The following is a 27,249-nucleotide window of genomic DNA, read 5'->3' on the forward strand; positions in this document are numbered from 1 at the left end:
ATTTGAAAATTTAAAATTCTGGGACTTCCGGTATTTCCCTCCAAAACTTAAAATAATTCTAAAATTACTCCTAAAAAAATTTAAATATTCCCTGTATTGATGGACAAGCATTGGATAACAAACTCCAATCTCCTTGGTAACAAATAAATTTATTTACCGTGAAAATATGGAGCGAAGAGATCGTGATTTCAAGAAGAAACGCCTTCTGAGCAAGTTCGAGGCAATTCGATCAGAAGAGGAGGAAGTTGTACAATACCACGATACAATAATCCCAGTTCTCAGTGAAAATTCTACAATCCCACGAGAAATCCTCCAGTTTGACTATTCTTTCGGCTACAACTGCAAAAAGCTCTCTAATCTCTGTTTGATCGATAAGAATGTCTTGGTGTTTGCTTCTGGGAATCTCATTCACTTCCTGAACACCTCGAAGTTGTCTGTGAATGTGCGAATGAGCGAGGGAGGAGTTGGTATTGGTAGTATTGCTGTCAATCCCAAATACAATTATTTAACTGTTGGAGAAAATGGTCAGGATTCTGCGATATATCTCTATGAGTATCCCAGGATGACTATAGTGTCCAAATTAATGGGAGGTGGAAGTGCTACAATATCATCACTTGCCTACAGTAGCAATGGGGAGATGTTGGCATCTCAATCTGGCCTTCCAGATTTAATGCTGACCATTTGGAATTGGCGTCAGGAGAAAATTGTCTTACAGCAGAAATCCTTCAGCAACCTCGTGTTCAATCTTCAATTCTCCTCAGTCAGTGACATGTCCCTGATTACATGTGGTGCTGGACACATTAAATTCTGGAAGATGTGTCGAACTTTTACAGGATTGAAGCTCAAGGGACAACTTGGGAGATTCGGAAAGACAACAATTTGTGACATTTACGGAATCCTGGCCATAGAGGAGGATAAAGTACTGTCGGGATGCAGTTGGGGGAATATTTTGGTGTGGGAGAAAGGAAGGATTCAGTATGAAGTGTGCAGGAAAAATCGAAGACCTTGCCATTCTGCTCCAATTATGCAAATTCTCTGGCAAAATGGAGAAGTCTTTACGATTAGTCTGGATGGGTATGTTAAGGTCTGGTACTGGGACACTGTAGAGTCCTCAGCTCCATGTTCTGAAGATGAGGCTTTTATTGAAATTGAACCTCTCTATGAGTACTTCATTGGCCATGAACACCATTCAAGTCAATTGATATGCTTGGTGAAGAAATCCCCTCTGGATCCCAAGGATTTCATGTGGATGGCTCAGGATGGCAATGGAGGTATCTGGCTGTGCGATATCAGTCCAGAACCTTTCCCTAAACCCCCTGTCCAGCTTTTTAAATGCCACGCAGGAGAGATTGTAGCTATTTCTGCTAGTCCTACAACTAGCCACATTGCCACCCTTGGGAGAGATGGAAGATTGCACATCTACAACTATGAGAATCATCAGTTAATCCTGCAGCATCAATTTAAATCCCTTGGGGGTGATATGATATGGATGCCACTTGAATGTGATCCATCTGGACGTATTTTGATCTCAGGCTTTGACGATGGAGCACTGAGAATGGTATTTCTCGATCTGACCAATAAATCTCTTCATCTCGTTCAGGCAATCAAAGCCCACAAAGAACCCATTAAAACCCTCTCCTTAAACCCCACGGAAAATCTTCTAGCTTCAGGTTCTGTCGATCAAACTGTATTCATCCATCAGCTGAAGAAAACAAACAATTTGATTCATCTCTATCCCATTGGATTAATAAAAATGCCCTCGGTAGTCAATTCAATGACCTGGAACCCGAGAAATACTTCAAAACTCCTCATTGGCTGCCAAGACAATGAAGTTCTTCATGTAAAACTTCCAGAAAGTCCCAAATTCTTCACAGAAAACACCTTTTTCATGGCAAATGTGGAGATTCAGGAGCTTCAATGCCTTCCCAAAAAGCAAGAAGTCCAGAGAATGAAGAGAATTACAGAAGTATGGTATAAAAAAGCAATCATGAAGGAATTTATTCCGACTTATGCACCAAAAACAATTGGGAAAGCACCATCTGAGGACGATTCCATGGAGAAATTCACTGCAAGCTTTCAGAAGGAGGAAGCTGAGCGAGAGACTAAGGAACTAGATCCTGGACAAATTATTTGGCTGAAGTTCATAGAGGAGGATGCCTTTTGGATTGCAATGTCTGGGGATGAGTGTGGTTATCTCTATGAGTACAAATTCGAAGAGGAATTCAATCCTGTGAGATGCATTACAATCCCAGAAGCTGAAGATTTTGAAATTAATTCATACCTTTATAAGTAAGAAGCGATCTTAAGGTCCCTGACACACTTAGGACTTAAGCCGAGAGACGGCTTAGTGGAAATTAGAGCCCTGCACGGGTCGGGTTTTTTCAACCCGCATCCGCAATGGATTTGACCCGTACCCGACCCGACCCGTTGAAATTTAATGCTGCCCGACCCGACCCGGCCCGCAAAAAAAATTTAATACCCGTACCCGACCCGACCCGCAAGAAATGTATGAATTTACCCATCTCGAACAATAGTAACTCGAAAATTATTAACCCAATCAAAATCCTCGCAAGCCATTTGAATTAAGGTATAATTGAATTAAAGTGATCAATATAAGTAATTCTAGAATTATTAATAATTTAATTACAAATTTCGTAGTGTGATAACTTCTTGAACATAACTTTCGTTTTTCGGCGGTTGATCCGCCAAGTACATATTTACCTTATTTACTTGGTAAAGCAACTTACTTGAAAAACAAGTTAAAAAACATTTTTCTTAAGCGGGATGAAAGCGATTCATGCAGAATCACAGGAAAAACTTATTCATTATAAAGCTTGGGATCCTAAAAAGCATGGGAACTTTCTCCTAAACTTAATATTTTCAGGTGTTTTTGAATTTGATATTATTTGGAAAAAAATAAGATATCGATAAGAATCTAACCCGAAACAAGGAATGCCGTAGATGACGTCCCGAAGTTCGTTTCTTAATTGCGATTTATGACAAAAATTAAAGCTGCATATCTCGGGAACATATAAAGGTTTTTCTATACTTATTTTATTTGAAAGGAAATTTTGTTATTTTTGAGACAATATACTTGATCTTAAATTAAGTGTTCAAGTCTGTTCAATTAAACACAATAAAACCGTAAAACATTTTAAAGTAGAGTATTGTGTTAAAATAATCAATAAACAATTAAGCCGCGTTAGCCGCTGAAGTGTTCAAACCTCGCAATACTTCAGCATAAAACGCCCTAACCTTTATTGTAGTTAAACTCGCACTCGCACTGGCCAAATATAAAACAATTGAAATTGCGCTGTTACAGAAGATGTACAAAACAGTTTTGATTAAGCTTAAAACGAGAAACAACTCAATCATAAAATGGTTAATATTGCGCTTAAAAACACGCACAGCTGAATCATAAAACGGGTAATATTGAGCTTAAAATCACGCACAGCTCAATATTAAAACGGTAAATGCTCTTAAAATCACGCACATCTCAATCGTAAAAAAATTAAAATTGCGCTTAAAAAAGCGCATTCTTAACCGTTTTATAACTGAACTGTGCGTGTTTTCAGCGCAATAATAACCATTTTATACTTCATCTGTGCATATTTTGACCATAATTTTAACGAAATTAATTTAATTTTAATGACATAACATGATGAATTTCATCAAATATATGAGTATTGGTCAATTTATATAGCCAGATATTAGTGGACTATACAATAGCTGGTCTACTTTAATATATTTATCAGTGAATCAATTTTTTAATTTAATAAAAGTCAGTTTTTCTAATAATTGAGAAGATATTTTTAGACAAGAGTAAATTTGAGCTTATATTTATAAAAAAATGTTTCAAGGATATATTTAACGAATTATACTCCTGAACGAGTCTAAGAATTCATAATATACAAAATAATATTGTCGCTTTATTAAATTTCAGAAAATATAGTTTTGGGGTAGAAGTCCTATCGTGGTAGACTTAAAAAGGAATTCGAAAAATTATCTTGCTATCTTTATCCCGGGAATAAGCGTATTTTCGCGCTCGAAAAAATTTAGGGAAATGGCATTATGCACCTAGAGGTGATTGCATTTGATTAAGTCTAAATGAGCTGTATTTATAACAAGGACTTTTTGGTTTTTACCCGGAGTTCTTCAAGAAATTGTCAGAATATTCAAAAATTTTACCTCAATTAAAGAAATTTAAGTTTTTTTTTTAAATAAGCATTAAAGTGTTTTTCAATTTCGCGCTTCACAAAACAGTGTATGTTAATGTATAATTCAACAATGTTTTCACAAAATGATATCCAATATTAGGCAAATATGCATAATTGTATGAGCATAATAGCATAATCCCGTCAGGTGCGTAATTCCTGGATCTAGTATAAATATTATTTGTCTTCGTCAGATCACTTTATTACTTCTTTAAATTCATATACTCTTCCGATCACATAAATTGTTCTTTGATTTATCATATCGTTTTTCTATGCTTCTGTAAACTTCGCCAAAGCTTAATCAATTAAAAAAAATGTTTTTTAAAAAATCCTAGAAATCGGGTCGTATAAATGTTTAAGTAATACCCGAAAATTTGAAGAGTTATATCCGTGACCCGCCCGACCCGCAAAAAATCATGCGGGTACCCGCGGGTCGGGTCGGGTATGCAGGGCTCTAGTGGAAATGGATAGATATATGATTTAACCATTATTTCGAATATAGTTACGCTAAGCCGTCTCTCGGCTAATCCTCAAGTATGTCAATGCCCTCAGGTTAAGAATCGAATCATTTAATTTGATCTGCTATTGTTCTTTACCTTATTTACAGAGATGATTTGCTGATTTTTGGCCTAAATAATGGAATGATTCGCTTGACAAAGATTCAAGAGGATATCCGCTGCTTTTCAGACTTTTGGCAATTGGTAATGCATGGCAATCAGAAAGGAACAATCCCTCGTTTAGTCAATAGTCACGACAGAAAGTATCTCTTTTCAATTGGACACGATGGTAACATCTTTTCCTATCGATGGAATTCCCTAGGAAATCCTGAAAACCCCTCTCAAGAATATGAAGAAACCTTACTTCCTTCAGACTTTGAGGAGGTCCTAGACAAAGATTTCTCCCTAACGCTATCCCTCGAAGAAGAGAAACAAAAGATATCCGATGAGTTGCGTGAGAAAGAGAGTCAAATAAAGAAACAACAAATTCGTGATATCCTAACAATCTATCGTGAAAAATTTCAAGACATAATTGAGAGGAATTCACAATTGCCAGAAGACCAGAGAATTGGCGAAAATGATGACCTACAAATTGATGAAAGAATCAATAAGGCCTTGCAGAATTCTCTTGAAAAAGAGATGAATCTCCTGAAGAGAAAAATGGCTTTTGACGTTGAAAAAGCCAAATTGGCCAGCAGCAAAATGAAGCACTATTTTATAGATCCCTTGGAGACCTATCCTATCGAAGTTACAGGTCTCAATACCGTCAAAAGTGTCAAATCTTTCAGGGTCCAGAAACTCAATGAAGAATACTTTGCCTGCAAAGCTGATCTGGACAGAAGAATTCTACTAGATGTGGATAGAATCTCGTGAGTATCCTTCTTCACAACAGTAATTTTGGCCAATAATTTGAAAAAATAGAATTCCGCTAAAGATTTAGTTTCGCCCCTGCAATTAGGCAAATCCATTTTCATCATATTCTAGCTTTTCTTTCGTGAAAATTCCGTTTTTACTTGGCTGACTCTCTTTGTTCTGGTTGCAAATGAAAGGCCTTTGAATAGTTCAAAAAATTACTCAAAACCGAAAAAGAAACGCAAATGGAATCTCGGACAAAAAGGCTTTGCAAAATGCTCGAAATCGTGACTTAGATGCTATACCTCAAAAGTATTTTCACATCATTTACCGTTTACAAGTACTCAACCGATTTGAATCGATTCATAAATCACTCAGATTCCACAAAATAGTTTAAAGAGTAATAAAAATTATATTCGAACAAAAATTACTTATCGGTAAATAACAGGTTCATTACCGGTTCACAACCGATTTGAACTGACTTATAAATCACTCAAAATATTTCCCAAAATACACCTCAGGAGTAATTTAATTGAATTTCGTATAAAAATTATTTATCGGTTATGAAGCGGTTCTTTACCGATTCAAAACCGATTGGAACCGGTTCAGTTTTGTCGGAAATTCCAAGACCTTTCCAACGAGCCCAAATATGACTCCATTCGCTTGATAAATACGCTCTCTAGTGTCTTTTTAATCTTTGACCTTGAAAAACCGTTATTAGGAATGATTCAACGGTATTTTCGTATATAAACGAAATGTTTGCCTGGGTAATCTCTAAAACATATCCAAAAATGAAAAAAAAATCGCACGATGCGTTTTCGAGCAATCCCAAAAACTTGGTTTTGGAGAGGAAGGGGAGGGGTGGGGGAAAATGAGGGGCATGTTAACGATCCTTGGGTCGACTTATGGGGGGGTTCCTTCGAAGGTCCCAAGTCGCTATCTCTTACCGTTTGGCCTCTAGAGCTGGCGACAGTCGGACGGACAGACGGACAGTCGGACAAACAGCATGACGACATTTCTCAGAAATCGTCTGAAATGTGAAGGTTTGTTGATAAAATTGGTCTCCAGGGGGTGGAAGGTGGAAATTTTGGGGGGTGAAAAAATCGAGGGATTATAAATGCAAAAAAGACATCTGTCCCCATCCTTTTCACTCACTCATAGTACGAAGGGTGCAAAGCACAAGTATTTCCCCACGGTGTGTTTTTTTTTCTACCCCTTTGATCGTGCCGGATCGCCTTAGCGAGGCAACTAATCGTCCAGCACAGTGATAGGGAAGGGAATGTACAGACTCACTAACACACACGAAAATGTTCAATTTTCTCGCTGACAAAATTTACTTCCAATTCTCTTTCTAGCACTTTTGATGTTCATTTTTCATTCTGAAGTCCTCAATATACTGCTCTCTTCGTGGAGTTCGAGCAGTAAAATCGGGTTATCTAGTCTAGAGATTCATAATCGGTTGAATTTCGTTTAGATTTGCGAACGATTCCGAAGGCAATCTAACGAACGTAAATTGCCTCAGTCGGTTGAGATTTGAGACAAGCAGGGCAATTAAACCCTTGACCTTTGACCCTTTAAGGACGATTGGGTCATTGGTGACCCAACACTGAAATTTTTCCTATGACCATACGAAGTTGTGTTATGCTCTAAAGTCAGAAAAAACGATTTTTTCTGACCCCCAATTTTTGACCTTCTCGTCCTTAAAGGGTTAAAAAACCAGGGTATTTTCATAAACAACTGCAATTTAATTCATTTCAATTTCAGAACCAAAGAACAAAGATTGTCAATTGAATTAAACAAGAATTTAGGCTTCAGCCATAAACCAATTCAGGCTGAAGGGGAAGGTGTTAAAATGAATCGAATTGAGTCATTTCTCAAGGATCTAACAGAAACCAAGGGTACATTTAATCTTCACATGAAGATGAGACGTCTCCTGAATAAATATCAAGAGCGCAAATCCAGAGAAATGGACAGAAAACGCGAATGGGAAACTGTTAATTCTCAGAAACCTAATATCAATGTCAATCATCCAGATGATGAAAAAGCTCTGATCGATGCTAAAGCCACAATTGGGGATTACAAACTTAAGACAGATCTTAAGCATTTACCCATAGATAATTCGCACAATATGCTTCTGGACAAATATGATGAAATTTTGAAAATTCGTGAGGAAATTTTCCTGAAGAAGAATGAGTACAATGAGAAAATTTTTGGTTTGCGCCAGAGAAAAGCCGATCTTGTGGCTTCTATTGGGCGTCAATCTGAGAAATTGAAGGAAATCCATGAGGAAATCCCCGAAAATGAGAGACAATTTATTCCATCGTACAATAGTATCAATGAAAAAGTAGAATATCCAGAGATTTCTCTGAAAATCTTCGATCAAGAGGATGTAACTGGCCTATCTCGAGATGATTCTATCAGAAAAAAAATTGTGGATGAAGAATCATCTGTCGCCCTCGATATAGATGGTTTGGAGAGAGAAATTCTCAATCATTCAGAGAATGGTGAAACATCTTGTGAAATTGAATTAAGAAAAGCCCGAATGTCTAGAAAACTCTTTGAACAGAAGCAATTAACTGAAGATATTAGTGAAAGAATCAATGATTTCGACGATTGTCTTTTACAGCTGGATCATGAAAGACTCACTGTAGAGTTAGATGTTAAATTCCTCGAAATACATCTGTTGACACTCAATGAAGAACTGGAAATCCTAAGAGATTTTGAGGAAAAGGAAGTAGCTCTTGTGGAGCACGTTGATGCTAAAATGCTGGAAAATAGTCAACTTCTAGGCACAATACTGAGTCATGAGACAAAATTGGAAACTTTAAAGAAGAATTTGACTAAATTGAAGGATGAGGAAAAGAATTTTCATGTTAAATTTCAAGAAAATTGCTCAGAAAGTCGTTTCTTCAAGATTTTCAAAGCAATTTTCGATGGAAAACATGGTTCGGTGGAATTTCCCCCATCCCTTCCAGTTGGCTCCGTTGAAACTGGCAGCCAAGAGTGTTCTTTCCGCTATGAAGATGACACGATTGATGAATACGACAAGGAATTGTACCATTTTGTCTTACAGCTCAGAAGACAAATGCTGGAAAATGGTGAGACTCAATTTTCTGAACAACAGAAGATCACAGAGACAAAATGCACACTTGAAAAATTAACGGACACTATCAAGGATGTGCAGAAGGATTTGGCAGAGAAGCAGGAGAATCTTTTAAAATCACGGGTAAGGAAATTGAAGGACAAATACTTATAATAATTTTCCAAAATATTGTTTTTCGTTCCCAAGGCAAATTAATTTTAGTCTCCTTTTGCCACATAAGTGATTATAGTTTTGAGTCTACAGAACCGATTTTATTCGTCCCCACAAAAATTGAAAGGCCTTTGAAACACAAGAAAAAATTGATATTGGAAAATTAGAAATTTTATATATAAATTTGCTAAATGCCAAACGCGTAGCATAGCCAGAATTTAATAAGTTTAAAAAATGGGCCAAATACGAAATTAGCTGGTATATTTTAGAAGAATATTTTTAGAAAATTATCCTTCAAAGAAACGAATTTCGAACACAAAGAACAAGAATCCAAAAATTTCTAATTCAATCTTTAAAAATTTTAAAAATCAATAAACTCCTTTTACTGCTATGACCTTTTAGGAACTGCTCTTTGAGGAATTCCTTTTCTTTATCCCATTTCTGCACCATTCTTGATGATTTAACGGATTCGAATAAAGGTACAAAAAAGATTTAAAAAAAAATTCCCTCCTTTTTAGCCAAATGAGGAAGGCGCACTGTAACGCCGAAAGCTTTGGCAAAGAATCCTGTGTATTTTTCGTGTCCCTGAAAAGAGAAACACCACTGACGCATCCGGAAGGAGGTGATCTCCCTAATAAGTCTTTAAAATTCTACATAACGTCAGTTACCACTCGAAGGTACAAAAGATGTTCTCATGGATCTGAGTAGCTTTACTTGGAAGAAATTGCGTTTAAACTTGAGATATTCTTAGGCCAAAAAGGCTTTAAGACTTTATTTAAAATTATTGTCCTATTTCAGTTCGATTTTGATGATTTTGCGTGGTTCGTAGCAAATACACTTTTTTATTGGTTTTTCAAAGAGCGAATATTGTTTTTTTTTTGTTTTTCTACGGAAAGGTGATCAAAAATACCTTCAATTTTGTTGATGCTGTTCTTTATATCAGTATTTAGATGAAAATTTCATCTACTTGCTTTAACCGTTTGTAGGAGCTGTCGAACTCCACAGAGAGAGCAGTATGTATAATCCCTTTGTCACGCTGTTTGTCCGGTTTGTCCGTCTATTCGTCCGGCTGTGGCCACCTCCAGAGGCCAAACAGTTAGAGATAACGACTTGGGACTTTCGGGAGACCCCCCCCCCCATAAGTCGACTTGGATATGTTTGTTATAGTCGTTTTGGATATGTTTTAGAGATTACCCAGGCGGACAATTGATCATGTCTGAAAATACCGTTGAATCATTCCTAATAACAATTTTTCAAGATCAAATGTTATAAAAAGGCTCTAGAGAGCGCATTTATCAGGCGAATGGGGTCATATTTGAGCTCTATGGAAAGGCCTTGGAAATTCCGACAAAACTGAACCGGTTCTAATCGGTTTTGAACCGGTAATGAACCGGTTCATAAACGGTAACTTATTTTTATTCGAATTTCGGCAATTTTTTTTAAGTGATTTGTAAATCCGTTTAAATCGGTTGTGAACCAGTAATGAACCCGTTATGAACCGATAAGTAATTTTGGTATTAATCAATTTTTTTTTACTCTTAAAATTATTTTGTGGAATTTTTCGAGTGATTTACAAATCTGTTTAAATCAGTTGAGAATTGGTAAACGGTAACTGATGTGAAAGTACTTTTAAGAGATAGCATCTAAGTTCAAGCACTTCGCAAATCCTGGGACGCCTTGCCATCCCCCTTATCTCGCTATATCCTTGCTAAATTTCCTATTGGCGGTTTACTATACCCTCATTATCAGGATTTTAAAGAAATAGAAAAAACTGTTTTCGGACAAAATGTAGCTTATAAAATTGTAAATTTTAGATGTAAATTCGACTATTGCACTTTTTGTGTTCTTTAATATTACTATTCTGTGTAAACCATTCAAAAACCTTTCATTTTCAAATAAAATTGTAAAAATTATTGCAGTAAAACCAGAATTATGATCACTTATGTGCAAAAACAAGACAAGGATTGTTTGCCTAATTCCAGGCGCACATCATATTATTTTTGTAAAAACTAACAATTTCTCATTTGAACAATTAGACCCAAATCCAAAATATTACCCCTGTAAAATGTTTTCAGAGAGAGAAGCAAAAACTTCTGAATGACGTGAAGACTGTAGTAGTTCTCCGAATGGATCAGCTTCAGTATTTTCGGGAAAGAAGTGGATTTGAGAGTGTGGAGAAGACTCTGCTTTTCACCAACGAAAACGTGGCCAAGCTCTATGCTCGAGTAGGGCAATTGGCTGTTGAAACTGTGGAAGCTAAGAGAAAGCATCGCGTGAACATTGTTCATCTTTCTCGCCTCAAAACTGACTGCCACTGCATGGAGAGTGAGATAACGCAACTGAAGATGGATATCAAGAGTACAATGATGAAGAAGTTCGGTATGATTGTGAATCTAGATGAGCTACAGGAAGCAGTCTTGAGACGTTTAGTCTTCGAGATCCGCCTAAATATCGACAGTATCGCTGAGGATTTCGACAGGAAGACAGCAGAGCAGAAGAGAATATTGTCTGAGAAGAAGATTGATTTGATCCGAGTGATTCGTGAGGGTACAGATAAGCTGAACATACTGACAGTCCTCCAGGAAGAGCAGAATTTTCTCAATGAATTATTGGCTCATCAAGAAAAAATTCGCGAGAATCGGAAAATCAAGAGGAAGATAGACTTCTCTAGAGATCTTGAAAAATTGAGAGAAATTTCGAAGCAACAGAAAAATCAGATAGAATCCCTTCAGAGGGAAATTCGTACACTTAGCTTAAAGTGCAAACCATTCGGATCTCTAGGTATGGATACCATGGAAACTCCTCGGGATCGCATTGTGGTTTTTGATCAAAAGGAATATGAGGACTCAATATTTGCCAGTGTCATTGATTCTGTGCCAAATAGCGATCGAGGAGGATCACCAGACTTCCTACTTTCAATGGAGATAGGGACAATTGTGACAGCTTTCCTTCAGAAGAGCCTGGGAAAGCGCTTTGGGGAGAAGCATGTAAAGCGATGCTGCGAAAATCTCACTAAATACTTCCTCAATGTTGCTAAAAACTTTGATTTCAGTAAAAGTGAAGAGCTCCTACCCTGCATTGTGCAGGACTTTCACTCCTACCTTCCAGATGAATGTCGCTGGTCAATATCAGCGGCTGATATTGCAAATGTTTTCGAGAGAATCATTACAAAATTCCGTACTGAAGAAAATGATGTTGACTTTAAGGATGTCATCTCCGGAATTGTTGAGAATTCCGTGGAAATTGTCACAGTGACTAGAGCTGAATCCTACACAGACGCTCTTATTACTGAAATCTTCAGACAAATCTGTGTTACATTGCAATTGTCTGACTTTACAGACAAAAGTCACATTAATCTACTTGTGGATGCTGTAGCTGCAATTTCTGATATAAACTTACATCTGGTGAATATCCATAAAATTGTGCAAGATGTTGAGGAATTTGCCACAACAAATTTAACTGATGATATCGACTCGAATTTTATTAAAACTCTTATTGAAAGTTTTTTGGAAAAACTGCAGAATAAATTAGCTTAACTGTTTAAGGACGATTAGGTTATCAGATCAGTGATAAAAAAATCATTCGAGCATATAAATTTATTAGACCTTCTTCTGTAGATTGAGATTTATTAATAATAAAAAATAAATATTTCACTGATCGACTGAAGTAATTTTCTTGCCACTGATTTCTATTTTGCCTTTATAAAATCACTTAAAAAATCACATAAAATAGCTTAAAAGTAGAATTGGATTTCGAATAAAAACGAGTTTATTGATTAATAACTTGTCCATTATCAGTTCATAACCAATTGGGATCAGTTCAGACTTATCAGAGATTCCAAGCCTTATAACCTTTGGAGAAGGAGAGGCGTGAGGAAAAAATTATGGTCGTGTTAATGATCATTGAGTTAACTAATGAAAGAGGGGTCCCCCAACAGTCCCAAGTCGTTATCTCCAACCGTTTCGCCTCTAGGTCTGCCGACAGCTAAACGGACAACCTGACAGAAGAATAAACAGCTTGACAAAATTTAATTTTTTTACTGAACGATTATGATTTTTACTGTTCGAATTCTACCAAGAGAGCAGTACAATAGACTCTCACTTATCCCATTTATCAGTGATTCGCGAATCATACGATTTCTAGTAAGAGATAGTCAGGGGCCTCTCGACATTAATTTTTCCATACGTTTTTGCATAGAGGCACTGAAGACTATTGGCAAGTTTTTTCCTAAAGAGAATTGACTTATCAGTTGGATATAATTTCAAAATTGTGCTATTTTGTCCGTCTGTTAACGATTTGAAGCTTTAAAGGAACCCTACCCTTCCCCCCGCCTTAAATTGAATCAAAAACGTTAACATTTGAAAATATGATCAACATCATATGGGCCCCCTCAAATGTTCAAATTTGAAGAACTCTCCTGTTTATATAAGACAAAACGTGGAGAAAAAGGGAAAATATTAGTCCGAAAACATCCAGAATACTTGCTAAATAGGACATAAGGCCTGTTAGTCCCTAGGATGATTAACTAACGGATGGAGCGTTTTAATACAGAAATGGTATATTTTTCTTAAATTCTTTATAATTTTTAAGTCTTAGATCCCACAAAAATAAAAATTACACGAAATGGTAGGCACATGTACAGAGAATATATTTTTATTGAATTTAAAATGTTATTGGTGTTACAAATAGTAAATTTGTCAGAAAAATTCAAAAAATTGTGAATTTTACATCTTTTTTATATAAGTTTTAGGAATTGTTATCCTCGTGCAATCATTATAAATTTTGAGCCAATAACATAGAATTAGATACTCTTTCATTTGGTAAAAGTTTTAAAATGATTGCATTTGGGTTTATACTAAAACTAAAAAATCACTAAAGAAAAAATATACCATATTTTTGTACGGAAAATGTATGAGAATGCTCCGCCCTGGCTAGTCCACAGACGTCCAGAATACTTGCAATAAAACAAAACAAAAAATGTCAGCCCGAAAACACCCAGATACTTGCGATTTAAGGCAAAATGGAGAATGTTAGTCCGAAAATATCTAGAATACTTGCGACATAAGATAAAATGGAGAATGTTAGTACGAAAACGTCCAGAAGAGTGGAATACTATAACTCTTCTGAGACCCCAATGACCCGAACTTCATTCGATTAATCGATGTCGTATATTTCAAAAACTAGACGATGCTTTTTGATCAAATTTTAGTATGTTGTAGCTGAGGTCGAGACCTTTCCAACGGTAGCTCGCACTCCTCTCTTGATATTCCCTGACCTTAGCTACAAGTAGTAATGTCTTGACCGGGTCGTATTACCGGTGTTTATGAAGCGATTTTGATCAAATTTTAGTATATTGTATGTGAGATTGAGACCTTTCTAACGGTAGGTCGAATCCGTTTCCCATTCTATCCTACTGTACCCCGACCCTTACTACATTCAAATGTACCGGACTCTATCTCTAATATTTATTAACCGATTTCAATGTGCTTTCTTTTCCTTTTATTGGCCTTTCGCACTCAAACTATTTAAAATAGAAAATGAGCTGTGATAAACTTATGGTAGCTGAGATTTTTTACAGGTGATCTCATGATTCTCTGTAAAGAATCTCACCGACCATAAGCTTATCTGGGCGTATCACTGGTTATTATTTATTTTAGAGGTTGTCTATGCGCCCTAGGACGATACACGAGAATACGATTTCTTAACCAAATGTTTAGAGTTTAGACTTTTTGGAAAGGCCTTGGAATTTATAACAAGTTTCAATCGGTTGCAATCGGTTATGAGTCGAAAATTTATTTTTTCAAAAATTCAATAGAGTTCATTCTAAGCTATTTTGGGCGGTCTTTTAAGAGATTTATAGACCCATTAGAATTAGTTGTGAATCGGTAAAGGTAAATGATGCAAAAGTACTTTTGAAGTACTGTAGTCTATGTAACGACTTCGAACATTTTGTAAACTGGGGTACTTGTCCAGCCGTTTTCTTGCTTTTACTGCTTAATTTTCACTATTTACTTCACATTTCATTACTCCTGACTTTTTTAAATAATCTATAATAAAATAATAAAATAAATAATAAAAATTGACTAAATTTCTGGAGGACCCATATTATAAAATGATAAGAACGAGCTTCTTGAAATCATATAAAAAAAAATAATTTTCGATCAAATCCGAACAAATTTTAATTCTAGACTGACATTAATTTTATGTTATTCCTTATCTAATTCTTATGGCGACGAAAGAAATATTAGAATTTTTACTCTTTCGCATTTTTGGAACTCTGGGGTATTTAAAGGAAAATATGGATGTTTTGGGGAATACAAATTTTTTGAATTACTTGGAACCGATAAAAATCCAATTTTTGGGAATAATTTCAACCTATAAGGATATCCAAATCTAGGATTTTTTTTGTACGACCTCGATTAATTCTCGACCTAAAATATTTTTGATCAGAAAATCGTTAAATTGGATTGCTGCATAACTGGCGTCCCGAAAAAGATTAATTAATTTTACATCTTGTTTCTTTTTTCAAAATCGAAAATTTTTAAATCCAAGTTATCAAGGAATTAAAGAAAAAAAAATCTGGAAAAAGAATTTGAAGCTTGAACATGAATCTATAAAACAAAACTGGAGTCGACTTCAAGCCTGAAGATATTTTATTGGTAAAGAAGAATAAAGGCAAAGTAATAGATTCAACGAATTCATCCAACTTTTAAACTGAAAACCTCTTTCAAGTATAAGTAATAAATCTTTTTTTATGGAAAATGGAAATGTTCAATTAGGAAAGTTCTACAATTTATGAGAAACAGCTTTGAATGAACAAAGGAACAAATTGCTGCAGAAACACTGAAATACTTTAATTTTTTTTACGTGTGAAAACCTTTAATAACCGAAAATAGCGAAGGATCTGACTTACATTCACTGCTTCTTGAAACTCTTCAGGATTGGGTAGATATTGTCAAAGGCATCGTAAATCTCCTGGCGTACTTTGGCTCCCGTTAGCACAACTTTTCCGGATACAAATATTAGCAGGACTATTCGAGGTTTTACCATCCGATAAATGAGTCCCGGAAACAGTTCTGGCTCATACGAGCTGAATTTCGAATGTGTCAGTACTAGACCTTCAAGCCTGATGGGAAATTTCACGTCACAACTTCCTACCATGTTCTGGATCTTGAAATCCAGGAATTTCGCCTGGAAAAAATTACTCTGTTTTTTCTCGGATATCTTGGATTTTCGTTTTCTTTTTTTGTCAAATTATTTTTTTTTAATTTTGAAAGTTTGATGAAAGTGTGTCAAATAAGAGAACTTACTGTGAATCCCAGCTTTTGAATGATTCTGGCATATTTCCTAGCCGCTAGACGTGAGTCCTCTTCGCTTTTGGCTCCTGTACAGACCATTTTTCCCGATGAGAATATCAGGGCCGTTGTTCGAGGTTCTCGGATTCGCATGATAACAGCGGCAAAACGCTTTGGATTGTACTCTGCATTTCTCGCATGGAGGGCTATTCTCTTCAAGTCTAGTTTGCAATTTAAATTAACTGTGGAAACGATGTTTCTGCAAATAGACAAAGAAAATAGTCAAAGTCCAAGTCTGTTGGGCGACTGTTTTCGGAATCTTTAGAGATTATTCAAATAATTTATCTAAAAGACAGAAATCTAGCTTCTAGCTCTTCAAATGGTATTTAAAAAAAATTATGGAATCTGTTTAAAAGTTAAAAAGCAATCGAAGATGTTTTTATCAGTGGCAACGCGACTAGAAAATCCTTCTATGAAATCTGTCTCGTACAAGATACGTAGGAGAAAGTGGGGCACCACCGAACACTGCGATTTTTTAATTAGATAAATCTTCAGAGTTCTAAGTAGTTTAAATATAAAAATCAATGTTCGGTGTCACCCCATGTTCGTGGTGCCCCGGATTACACTATTCTTTTTCTCTCCTCAAATATTTATACATTACAAGCATATGAAATTACTAATGTTTTTCAAATGAATTTTGTTTTAATTGAAAAACATTTTTCAACCTTAGGGTACAAATAGACTCGGGCTGATCCTCGTGAATATTTAGCCTGTGAAATTTCACAGTAAAGATTTATCCCAAACTCTTATACAATGAGAAATTAAGATACTAGCTTAGGGATTCTGTGCATAAATGTCTTTTGCCTAATCGTATGTTTTTAAATTTTTCAGGCTAAATATTCTTGAGAATCAGCCAGCGTCTATTTGGGCCCTTACAGTCCTTAAAATATACAAGATCCTTCATTACATTTTTAGCCCTTGCACGATGTTTGCGACATATATAGTTGGCATACGTGTCTCAAGTTGTATTTATGTTAGAGGATAGTCATCTTTTAACAATCTCAAATCACAATACCGACAGATATTGCAGCTCTTTAAAAAGTTCTAACAAAGAACATGTTGAATTTTATGTAAAAAAACACTACTTTCGGGAAGTGTTACCCTACGATCTTAACGTAAGAAAACATCAACTAAAGCACATCGTTTACTTAAATAAACCTATATAACAAACTATTGAAAACCAGCTGTGAAAATCGGTTAGAATGGTTCAGAAATGGAGTTTTCAACGAAAAGGGTAAAAAGACCAAAACAATAGATGGTGCCTATCTGGAAGCGTTAGTGGATTATGATGTTCGGAAGCAATAAATGTGGCTCTGAAAGGTATTTTCAAATGTTTACATGCGTTAAAAAATTGAAAAAAGAAGGGAAATGGGTGCCGCATGAGTTGACTGAAAGAGAAACGAAAATTCAAAAATCCACTACCAAAACTTTTGTGTTTATGAACGGTGGCAGCTAAAATCCCGAAAGCTAAAATCCGTAAAATCCCGAATGTTCAAAATCCTGAAAGGGATGAAATTATACGGAGAAAAATGTTTAGAATAATTTTCCAAGACACAGAAGATTTCCCTTTGCCACCAGCAAGCGCGGATACAATTGTGGGACACTTTTAAGAATTCGTGATTTTGGTTTTCGGGATTTTGACCGCGACCCATGTTTTGAAAACTGGACAACTTTCCATAGTTTTTAAAATATGGGTGTGATTAATTACATTTATTGAGAGACACAATAAAAAATTAGTCATTACGAATCTTGGGATCGTCAGCATTAGCACTTTCCCCTATTTTTTTCATGTTTCATTGATCAAAAAGGCTAAAAAATAAAAAAAGACTAGGGGAGGACCTAGTATAGAAAATCTAAATCTAAAAGTTATAGTACTTTATCTGAGACACTTAGGGGAATTCTACCACATGGGGAGATTTATCTGAGGCACGAACTACCAGAAGAAATTTTCGAAGATTTAAAAGTGCGCAGAGTAGAGCGAATTTCGAAATTCTCACGATTCAACGAGTCATTAAACCCTTTAACCCTTTCAGGACGAGACGGTCAAAAATCGGGGGTCCGAAAAAATCACTTTTTTGACTTCTTAAAGCAAAACAGAATTTTGAATCTTCAAGGCCGTAGGAAATAAACATTTTCTGGGACACGGGACAATAAACGCAAAGTTTAGCATTCTTAAGAATTTTTTTTTATAGTTTTGATAATTATTAAAAAAATTATTTTGATAATCACTCAAAAAAGTAAAAAGAATATGATTGTCCTAAATTAAAGTTCAGTTTGCTTTTATGGCCTCTATACATTGGGAGCAATTTTTGTCAAATATTGCTTTTTTGAAGGAAATTCCCTGCAGCGTTGTAGGGGAAACGTCAAATTTCTGTCAAAAACGCAATTTTTGGGCAAAAATTACTCCCAATGTGTAGACGCCTTTAGTCATGGCTTTTAATTTCAATTTGTTTTCAAGTTATTTTTTATCTTAAAAGTATTTTGAACAAATGAAGAGCATCTCTTGATTATACATTATTAAATAGTTTTTTTCAAGATTGTAAAAAAAAATATTTAATTCAAGCTGTCAGATATATAAAAGTATAACATTTAAAGAGCTTTTTTTCAAATGTTTTTTTTAAAAAAATAAAAAAATCAGCATTTTGTACTTATTTCGATGACACATTTAACGCCAAAGAAATTCCTGGTGACCTAAAGGGGATTCGAACCCGGGACACTTGCATCATAGAGCGAGTGATCTACCACTTGACCCAGAAAGTGCCCAAATGAAATTAAATTGGAATTAATTGAATTAAATTTGAATTAATTAATTATTTGGAATTAATGGAATTAAATTGGAATTAATGAGAATTTTTATATAAAATGCTCCGAGGAATTTAATTTTCATTTTTTTCAAAAATCTTTGTTCGACGATTAATTTAAAAAAATCATTTCCAAACAGGAAATTGTTATTTTTTTGGTTTTATATGAATTTATTGTGAACCGAAAGGTAAGCTTTTTCCAAAGATAAGATCTTATAGGCTGATTTTTTTTAATTTTCATACAAAAATTTCAGAAGATACCTATATAGATGTTGTACTTCTATATGCTCTGAGAGCTTGAATTAAATATATTTTTTAGAATGCTGAAAAAAAACTTAGAGAAAATATGTTTTTTTTTAGTCTCTTTGACCCACGTAACCCCTTAGGGCACTCAATATTGAAAAAATATTTTAGAATCCCTTTTAAGATAATTCGTTATTTTTTTGGTAACTTACTGCAATTGTGGAATGATACCCGAGTCAGCAGGCCCAGGAGTCATGGGGGTCATTGGGGTTGCTGGCCCCATCGTCTGGTGGATATTGACACTGTCCGGCGCTCGATTCTCCGTCATTGGCGTCATGGAGGCCATAAGGCTCTGTGGCGTCTGCGGTTGCATCATACTCTGTGGTGTTACGTAGCTTGGTGTGAAGGAGTGCATGCTCTTAGTGGGTGCTGGTAAAAGGGGCGGCGCCCCAAGGCCAGTTGCCGAACTGTGAGCCCCAAAGCTACTCAAAGATCCCGGCATTTGTTGCATTTGCTGCTGCTGTTGATAGGCATTTGGCAATATCTGTTGATCCTCCTCAGGCTGATGGAGTGGGGTCCCGATGCTGGGAATCGAGAACCCCGGACTGGGCAACATTTGATCCATTTTTCTTGGATTTTTTTTTTGTGCCTCTCTGGGCTTTCGTTTGTTTACGTCGCAAAAGTTAGAGGTTAGGTTGGCTTTTGGATGCAGAAATCACCCAAAAGATACACTTTTTCACACGTTTTTCTTGCAATTTTGTCCACTTATCGCACAGATTTGTTTTATTTTAATTAATTGAATACTCAAAAAGGTGAATAATTATGTTTTTTTGGGAAAATCTGGAGAGAAAACGCCATCAAAACGCTCTTTTTATCACTATCGCTCTTTTTTCTATGTCCCAAATTTGTCCCGTATAACATTATTTAAATTTGTTTATTCAATGAAGATTTAATGAATAATTCGGAAAAATGGTACTTAAGCTACGTTTATATAAAATTTATGTATTTTTGTTTATGATTATTTTGTTTTCCTCGAGATAAAGCGATTCTTATTTTACAAAATATCGCTTTTTTGTCCCAAAGTCGCGCAAATGTTGTCGCTCAAATCTGGTAATGTCAGAGAACTCCTTGATAAAACAAAAACTTTTGTTTAAAATTCTAAATAGCGTGTGAAAATGGACGGAGAAAATGATCTGGAGGAACAATTAACAAGTTATCACATTTGCAAACTGCCTACAGACTCTCAAGATGTTCCCCTTAAGTTGGAACCTCCAGAAGAACAGAAAGACTACCCTCCGGCTAAGAAGAAGAGAGATAGTCCGAGAAATGGGATTCCTGCTCAGACTGCCCAAGCATCCTACAAGGACAAATCTTGCTTTAGACTCGAAGTCTTTACAGTGGAGAGTGCTAAACAGGTACCCCAAGAGATACTCGGTGATGTGCCTGCGCCAGAGCCAACAAGAACAGCAGAACAGCTTCCGGGAGCTTATAGAGGACAACAGCTGATGAATTCTGGAAATTCTTTGGCAAGTAGCAGCAGAAATAGTCAAGACAACACTTCGACAGTGAATGTGGGAAATTCAAGCACCAAGATGTGGTATCAGCTGCCAGCAGAGGAAGTCCATGAAAGTCTTCCGGTTTCACAGTTGACATCGTTGACACCCACAAGAGTCTCTTCAAGATCCACCAAGGGTCAAGCCCCTCTGAGGCTTTTAGACCTTCCAGACAAGAATGAAGCTCCTATGCGAGTGCTTCAGCCGCCACCTAATCCAATGTCCCAAATATTTCCGCCCAATTCTCGACGGAAACAGAATATTATCACATCTCCTCCAGTGGCCTGCATAAAAATTGAAGATGACGATGATGACGTCTGTATAGTTAATACCCAGCCTCCTACACAACCTCCTCCTCCTCCGCCACCTCAGCAGCCTCCAGCTCCAAAAGTCCAGCCAATAATTGAAGCCCGGCACGTCATAAAACTCGTCACAAGTGTGCCTGGTAAGTTACCTTTCTTAATCTCACTATTCCCATAAATTGTAGGCATTTAATATCCTGAATCTCTCTCCGGAACAGTTGCAAAGTACCCGTGTGAGTTTTGTGGAGCAAAGTTCGAGCTGTGGAATCAGAGGGATTCCCACATGGGTAATGTTCATCGGATTGGAGGAGTCTTCGTCTGTTTTGTTTGTCAGAAAGCCGCACGGGAGTTTTATATTAGAGAAGAAGCGATTTTTCAAACACCCCACTATCATTTGCTACAGGCTCATCTGGCAGAATCGCATAAGATCACAGGACAACCAAGAGGATTTCAGTGTCCTTATTGTGTTATTCATCCGGCAAATTACGAGGCACTCGTTAAACATTTGACTGCTGATCATGATACTGCAGCTTTGATGGTAAGTCCAGTAAGACAATTATAAAAAAATAATAATTCTGGATCCATGATGCACATTTATACGCTACAAATAATCCCAGATACAGTGGGTGTCAATAGTTTGTTGCCTAATGCATGTTTGAGAAATCAAATGAAAAAAATGATAGAAAAAATTACTTTTTCAAATTTTTCTTTTTGCATAAGTTCCCTGTAATCTGTAGATATTATTTATATTTTTCCAAAAAAAAAAAAGATTAATTTTATTTCATATCAAAAATAATTGTTTTCCAAAAGTTGATTTTTGAGAAATCAAAAGTTTGTTGCCTCATTTAAAAAACTAATTCAAAATGGTCAAATTATGCAAACAACTTAATGTAAACCGGTTACATTTTGATTTATGTCATTTGAGAGGCAAATGGTGGATTTGTACATTTTTAAAGTTGTCAATGGTAAATACAGTAGACTCTCGCTTATCCGTGGAGCGGGACGAGCGGGACCGAAATGTCACAAGGATTTTGAGAGTGATACACATCAAATTGTTTGAAATCTAACGATTTTTTCGTTTACATTGCAAATTTATGGAGTGAATTCTGATCTGACTGAATCGACATTCTCTCTAAACATGCGTATTGTCCAAAAAAGTTACAATGAGAAAGAATTAACAGTAGATAGAGCACATTTGCTTTAACAAAAAAAAACCCAAAACGGGGAAAATATGTCAACAAATTTTTTAAAATTCAACTGTCTCACGGATTTTTTTATGTCACCCGGAAAAAGAGTCCACGGATAAGCGAGAGTCTACTTTATATGTACAGTAGAGTTCCTCAAATTTGAACATTTAGGGGGTATATAGATGACATTTCACACTCCTCAAATTTGAACGATATTTTTTAATAATGTAACGGAATTCATGTGATAAATTAAGATAAACAACTTTAGAGAATGTTTCAATGTAATTTATTGTGAAATAGATGGAATTTGTTGCGGAAGTTAATATAATACGATAATATTGAGGAAACAAAAATGGCATTCCATACAAAACTTTCTTCACATAACCTCAAATTTTACATTTTGAACTCAACCGTCGTTCAAATTTGAGGAACTCGACTGTATATAAAAATGATGATAAATAATAAGAAATAATCTGTTTTTTTTTAATAATTTATAATTTAGGTTAAAAATGGCAAATTACAAAAAGTTAAAAGGTGGGAAATCGTCCAGAGATACTGTTGAAATGAATCTACGTCATTAATTGCCAAATTTAGTAAAAAATCACGAAAGGTTATTCATAAAATGGTCAAATATTATAGTGATGAGGTACAAGTACATCTGTAAAACGCTACTGGTAGACCCAGGGTTTCGACTCAGAGAGAGATAACCGCATTGTAAGTATCTCTGATAGTGACCCCATGATGTCTGCTCCAAAAATTCAGAGTCAGTTGGTTACCGAAGGTATGTATACAGGTTTCAAAGCCAACCGCAAATGAATGAAAGTACTAAGAATAATTACTTGGTTTGCAGGTTTCTATTAGTAAACAAATCCAATCTGGGTAAAAGGTTAAAAATTTACTTTGAACATACTAAAAAGTAAAAATACAACCTCTTACCCAGACTGGTCTTGCTTACCAATGGAATCATGCGAGCCAAGCAATTATTCTTACATTTTCATTCAATTTGCGTTTGATTTTCGAAATATTTGAAGCCAGTGTTCCTTCGGTAATCAGTTAACTCTGAATTTTTGGAGCAAACATCATGGAGTCTATTAGAGATACTTATAATGTGGTTATCAACTCTCTGAGTCGAATCATTGGGTCTAGTAGTAGGTTTTTCCGAATGTACTCGTACCTCTTTACCATAAATTTTGAATATTTTATGTATACATTTACGTGATTTTCTATAAAATTTGGCGACTGACGACGCAGATTCATTCTAATAGTATTTCTGGACAATTTCCCACCTTTTAACTTTTTGTAATTTGCCATTTTTAACCTAAATTATAAATTTATCAAAAAACAGATTATTTCTTGTTATCTATAATCACTTTTATATACATATATTTATCATTGACAACTTTAAAAATGTATATAAACCCTCCATTTGCCTCTCAAATAACATAAACTCAAAATGTAACCGGTTTATATTAAGTTGGTTGCATGTTTTGATCATTTTGAATTAGTTTTTTAAATGAGGCAACAAACTTTTGATTTCTCAAAAATCGCCAACTTTTGGAAAGAAATTATTTTTGATATGAAATAAAATTAATTATTCTTTTTGAAAAATATAAATAATATCTACGGATTACAGGCTCACTGCAAAAAGAAAAATTCAAAAGTGATTTTTTTTCTATCATTTTTTTCACTTGTCTTTTCAAACATGCATCAGGCAACAAACTATTGACACCCACTGTAAGTGTTCTCAATTTGAGGGGTAAAAATTAGTAAATATGTATTGAAACCACAAACCAGTTAGCCAAGACTCACACCGGATATTTAATAAGAAATATGTTAATGTTCAAATCTCCAAATGACAACTCCAAGACTTTATATGATTTTTGCGGACTAAACTCAAGATCAAAATCAAGGGTAATTCTAGATTTTGATTCCATAGTCAAAACTTAAAATTAAGATGTTAAAAAAATCGTGATATTTCTTGAAAATCTGATATCAAGGTACACATCACCTGAATGTTTCACAAGGTCAAATTTCATTACTTGTAGTTCAAGAAACTCACAGAAGAAACTCTAATATCTTGAAGTGTTTAATACTTTATGGTGCTATTCCAATGACAATGACCAGTGATAAGCCCAGATAAGCTTATGGTAGCTGAGATTCTTTACAGGTGACCTTGAAATGCGTGCAACTCGGGGTGCTTGCAACTCGAAATGCGTGAAAATTCGATTGTGAATTGAATTTTGGGGGTAAAGAATCGCGTCGAGTAAACTGTTCTCGGCAGTCGAAATGGATGAAATTGGTTCGATGCGATTCTTTACCCCCAAAATTCAACTCACAATCGAATTTTCACGTATTCCGAATTGCAAGCACCCCGAGTTGCACGCATTTCGAGGTCGCCTGTAAAGAATCTCAGCTACCATAAGCTTATCTGGGCTTATCACTGGTCATTTTCTATTTTAAATAGTCTGAGTAGGGAAGGCGAATAGAAATCGGTGAATAAACATTAGAGAAAGTGTCCGGTCCATATAGATATAGTAAGGGTCGGGGTACAGTGGGTTGGGGTAGAGACGGATGGGACTCATCGTTAGAAAGATCTTGATATCAGATATAATATATACTAAAATTTTGTCAAAATCGCTTCAGAATCGAGGAAGGAGTGCGACCTACCGTTGGAAAGGTCTCGACCTCAGCTACAACATATTAAATTTGAAGAAAAAGCATCGTCTAGTTTTCGAAATATTCGAGATCGATTAATTGAAAATAGATTTTTCGATTAATCGGACCTTTAATTAAATCGGATGGAATTGAGGTGTCATAAGAGTTGTAGTACTCCATGAGAGCTTTCCACCAAAATTTTTTGAATTCCGATAATTGGAACCGGAGATATCGCCATTCGAAAATTAAATTTATGAATCCCTCTAGCTCGGGTCAGGGGGTTCGGGAACCCTTAAATTTGGTATCAATCGAAAGCTCTTAGGCCCAGCTATAACATACTAAAATTTGAGATTAATCCATGCCATAGGGGCTGAGTTATTGAGAAAACAAATTTTTGGGGTGTTTCAAAATGGCGGAAGGAGGGGGTAGGGGGTGGATCTGACATCACCTACTTCTAGCCGCCCATCGACATTTAACCTTTGAAGAAAACCACTTGTCGATATCTCTTTCCGTTCTCTCTCCAGAAGTGTTTATACGACGAACGGGACGCGACGTCCACGAAAATCGAATTTTGGCGCATGATACTCGTGATCTATGAGTGTCAAAACGTGTAAATCCAAAATTTGGGCCCGATCAGACGAGGTGGGATTTCAGCTGTGACTACAAAAGCTGAAATTGTAAAGAATTTCAACTAAAAATACTTCGAAGATAAAGAATATTTGCGGCGAAAATAAAAATGTCTATCTGGCTCTTGATCTGATTTAGCAATGTTTTCGATTTGACGCTTCGAATACCCTTGAGTTCCTAATATAAAAAATGCTCAATCTACAAGTCAAATTTGATTAAGAAAAATAATCCGGGATTATTTAAGGCGTATAAACTCGAACAAGAGCATAAACTGAATAAGAAAAATCTCTTCATTTTCAGAACTCTTACGTATTGGTGAACGTTTTGGAGGATCGTATCGAGGGATGAATGAAATAAAAATAAGTATAAGAGAAAGATTTTATAATTATTTTGTATTACAAGCAAGCTGCCATCAATGGAGCTAAATTCTCAAATTCAATCTTCTCTGTAATGTTCTTCGTCTTGATGTTCTCATCCTGATTGGCAATGAAAATGAGATTTCCTTGATCCTTCCATCCGTACCTTTTGACCCACAGAGACAGAGTATGGTCGTCAATATCCCCCAGTAGGCGACATAGGTAGTCCTTCTCGATGCTCTGGAAAGTGATTCCAACAACATGACAAACGAACTTCCGAATAGAATCGTAGAAACCGGTGATTTTCCTGAACAAATCCGGATTGAGTTTTATGCGTGCCCAGAACATGGCAAAATCGCACTGCTCAAGGATGTCTACGAGGTGCATGATCTCCTTCACGGTATCATCTGCAGTCTGAGCTGGCAAAAGGAGACATTTGCACAGGACAAAATCCGTATGGGGCAGATTCGTGAGGGCCTTAAGCAAAATTAGGTAAGTTATGTCCAAGTTCAGGAGATGCGGATTGAACTGGTAGAGCTTCAGCACGGCTAAATTTGCCTCCAGATCGTAACTATTATCCTTCGCTTGGTCTTCCACGTAATTTTCAATAACTTTCAGGTGTTCCGGATTGTACCTGGAAACGATGACGTTTTGTTATGAATGCATACGCCAGTAGCTTTTATATTTTACGCTGTTTTACGTACCTCTCGATGCTTTTTAGCATATCAGAGATGGTGATGACTTTCTCATCCTCCATCTTTACAATAATTTGAGACTGTTTAGAGCCACTTGACATTCTTTTCTGCACAAAACAGGAAGAAAAATCCTCCACGAAGCACACCCTGCCTCAGTCGCGGAAAAATTAGGTTATGCGTAAACATAGAATTTGTCCCAAACATGTTATCGCTCAATTTTCGATGTTTTTTTAGCGCTCAAAAAATGGCAAAAGAGCGCAAAAAGGATTTAAATTTCAAACTGCTCGTAGCACGTGTGATTATAAAAATTTAATAAAGCTTCTGATTTTTAAAGTGCTCATTCGCTTTTAGGAAGATTATCATTAGATTACCCGTGACACGAGACTGACAAGCTCCACATCCTTGTATGTATTGTATCCTTGTAAATTCAGTGATAAGCCCAGATAAGCTTATGGTAGCTGAGATTCTTTACAGGCAACCTCGAAATGCATGCAACTCGGGGTGTTTGCAACTCGGAATTATGTGAAAATTCGATTGTGAGTTGAATTTTGGGGGTAAAGGATCGCGTCGAGCAAATGGTTTTCGACCACCGAAATGGATAAAATTCACGGATGGAATGGATTCACGGAATGGATAAAATTCAAATAATGGATAAAATC

At 35.9% G+C, this 27,249-nt stretch overlaps 4 protein-coding genes across 4 annotated transcripts; 2 read left to right on the forward strand and 2 right to left on the reverse strand.

Moving 5' to 3' along the window:
• The first annotated feature begins 9 nt into the window (after positions 1 to 9).
• On the forward strand, positions 10 to 12,352 carry LOC129806690 (cilia- and flagella-associated protein 44). The gene is made up of 4 exons (XM_055855459.1): positions 10 to 2,289; positions 4,822 to 5,580; positions 7,328 to 8,789; positions 10,892 to 12,352. Exons 1-4 carry the CDS (start codon positions 167 to 169, stop codon positions 12,350 to 12,352), a joined length of 5,805 nt encoding a protein of 1,934 aa, XP_055711434.1. The 5' UTR covers positions 10 to 166.
• A 3,321-nt stretch (positions 12,353 to 15,673) lies between these two features.
• On the reverse strand, positions 15,674 to 20,289 carry LOC129805626 (TATA-box-binding protein). Its single transcript, XM_055853669.1, has 3 exons — positions 19,428 to 20,289; positions 16,127 to 16,370; positions 15,674 to 16,007 (listed from the first exon to the last, which is right to left on the reverse strand). Exons 1-3 carry the CDS (start codon positions 19,838 to 19,840, stop codon positions 15,732 to 15,734), a joined length of 933 nt encoding a protein of 310 aa, XP_055709644.1. The 5' UTR covers positions 19,841 to 20,289; the 3' UTR covers positions 15,674 to 15,731.
• A 5-nt stretch (positions 20,290 to 20,294) lies between these two features.
• Positions 20,295 to 25,914, forward strand: LOC129805614 (uncharacterized). Its single transcript, XM_055853653.1, has 3 exons — positions 20,295 to 21,213; positions 21,289 to 21,608; positions 25,840 to 25,914. The coding sequence occupies exons 1-3, from the start codon at positions 20,391 to 20,393 to the stop codon at positions 25,885 to 25,887; spliced, it is 1,191 nt and encodes a 396-aa protein (XP_055709628.1). The 5' UTR covers positions 20,295 to 20,390; the 3' UTR covers positions 25,888 to 25,914.
• On the reverse strand, positions 25,904 to 26,772 carry LOC129805639 (eukaryotic translation initiation factor 3 subunit K). The gene is made up of 2 exons (XM_055853681.1): positions 26,600 to 26,772; positions 25,904 to 26,529 (listed from the first exon to the last, which is right to left on the reverse strand). The coding sequence occupies exons 1-2, from the start codon at positions 26,689 to 26,691 to the stop codon at positions 25,935 to 25,937; spliced, it is 687 nt and encodes a 228-aa protein (XP_055709656.1). The 5' UTR covers positions 26,692 to 26,772; the 3' UTR covers positions 25,904 to 25,934.
• Between the last annotated feature and the right edge of the window lie 477 nt (positions 26,773 to 27,249).

The sequence above is a fragment of the Phlebotomus papatasi genome, chromosome 3 (genome assembly GCF_024763615.1).
Source record: "Phlebotomus papatasi isolate M1 chromosome 3, Ppap_2.1, whole genome shotgun sequence".
Taxonomy (NCBI): Eukaryota; Metazoa; Arthropoda; class Insecta; order Diptera; family Psychodidae; genus Phlebotomus; species Phlebotomus papatasi.

Coding starts and splice junctions, on each gene's coding strand:
- LOC129805614 (XM_055853653.1), top strand. CDS start 20,391: ATGGACGGAGAAAATGATCTGGAGGAACAATTAACAAGTTATCACATT. Junction 21,214..21,288: donor ACTCGTCACAAGTGTGCCTG/GTAAGTTACCTT, acceptor TCTCCGGAACAG/TTGCAAAGTACCCGTGTGAG. Junction 21,609..25,839: donor ATGATACTGCAGCTTTGATG/GTAAGTCCAGTA, acceptor CTTCATTTTCAG/AACTCTTACGTATTGGTGAA.
- LOC129805626 (XM_055853669.1), bottom strand. CDS start 19,840: ATGGATCAAATGTTGCCCAGTCCGGGGTTCTCGATTCCCAGCATCGGG. Junction 16,371..19,427: donor GGTATCATTCCACAATTGCA/GTAAGTTACCAA, acceptor GTCTATTTGCAG/AAACATCGTTTCCACAGTTA. Junction 16,008..16,126: donor TTCAAAAGCTGGGATTCACA/GTAAGTTCTCTT, acceptor AATTTTTTCCAG/GCGAAATTCCTGGATTTCAA.
- LOC129805639 (XM_055853681.1), bottom strand. CDS start 26,691: ATGTCAAGTGGCTCTAAACAGTCTCAAATTATTGTAAAGATGGAGGAT. Junction 26,530..26,599: donor ATGCTAAAAAGCATCGAGAG/GTACGTAAAACA, acceptor CATCGTTTCCAG/GTACAATCCGGAACACCTGA.
- LOC129806690 (XM_055855459.1), top strand. CDS start 167: ATGGAGCGAAGAGATCGTGATTTCAAGAAGAAACGCCTTCTGAGCAAG. Junction 2,290..4,821: donor ATTAATTCATACCTTTATAA/GTAAGAAGCGAT, acceptor CCTTATTTACAG/AGATGATTTGCTGATTTTTG. Junction 5,581..7,327: donor CTAGATGTGGATAGAATCTC/GTGAGTATCCTT, acceptor TTTCAATTTCAG/AACCAAAGAACAAAGATTGT.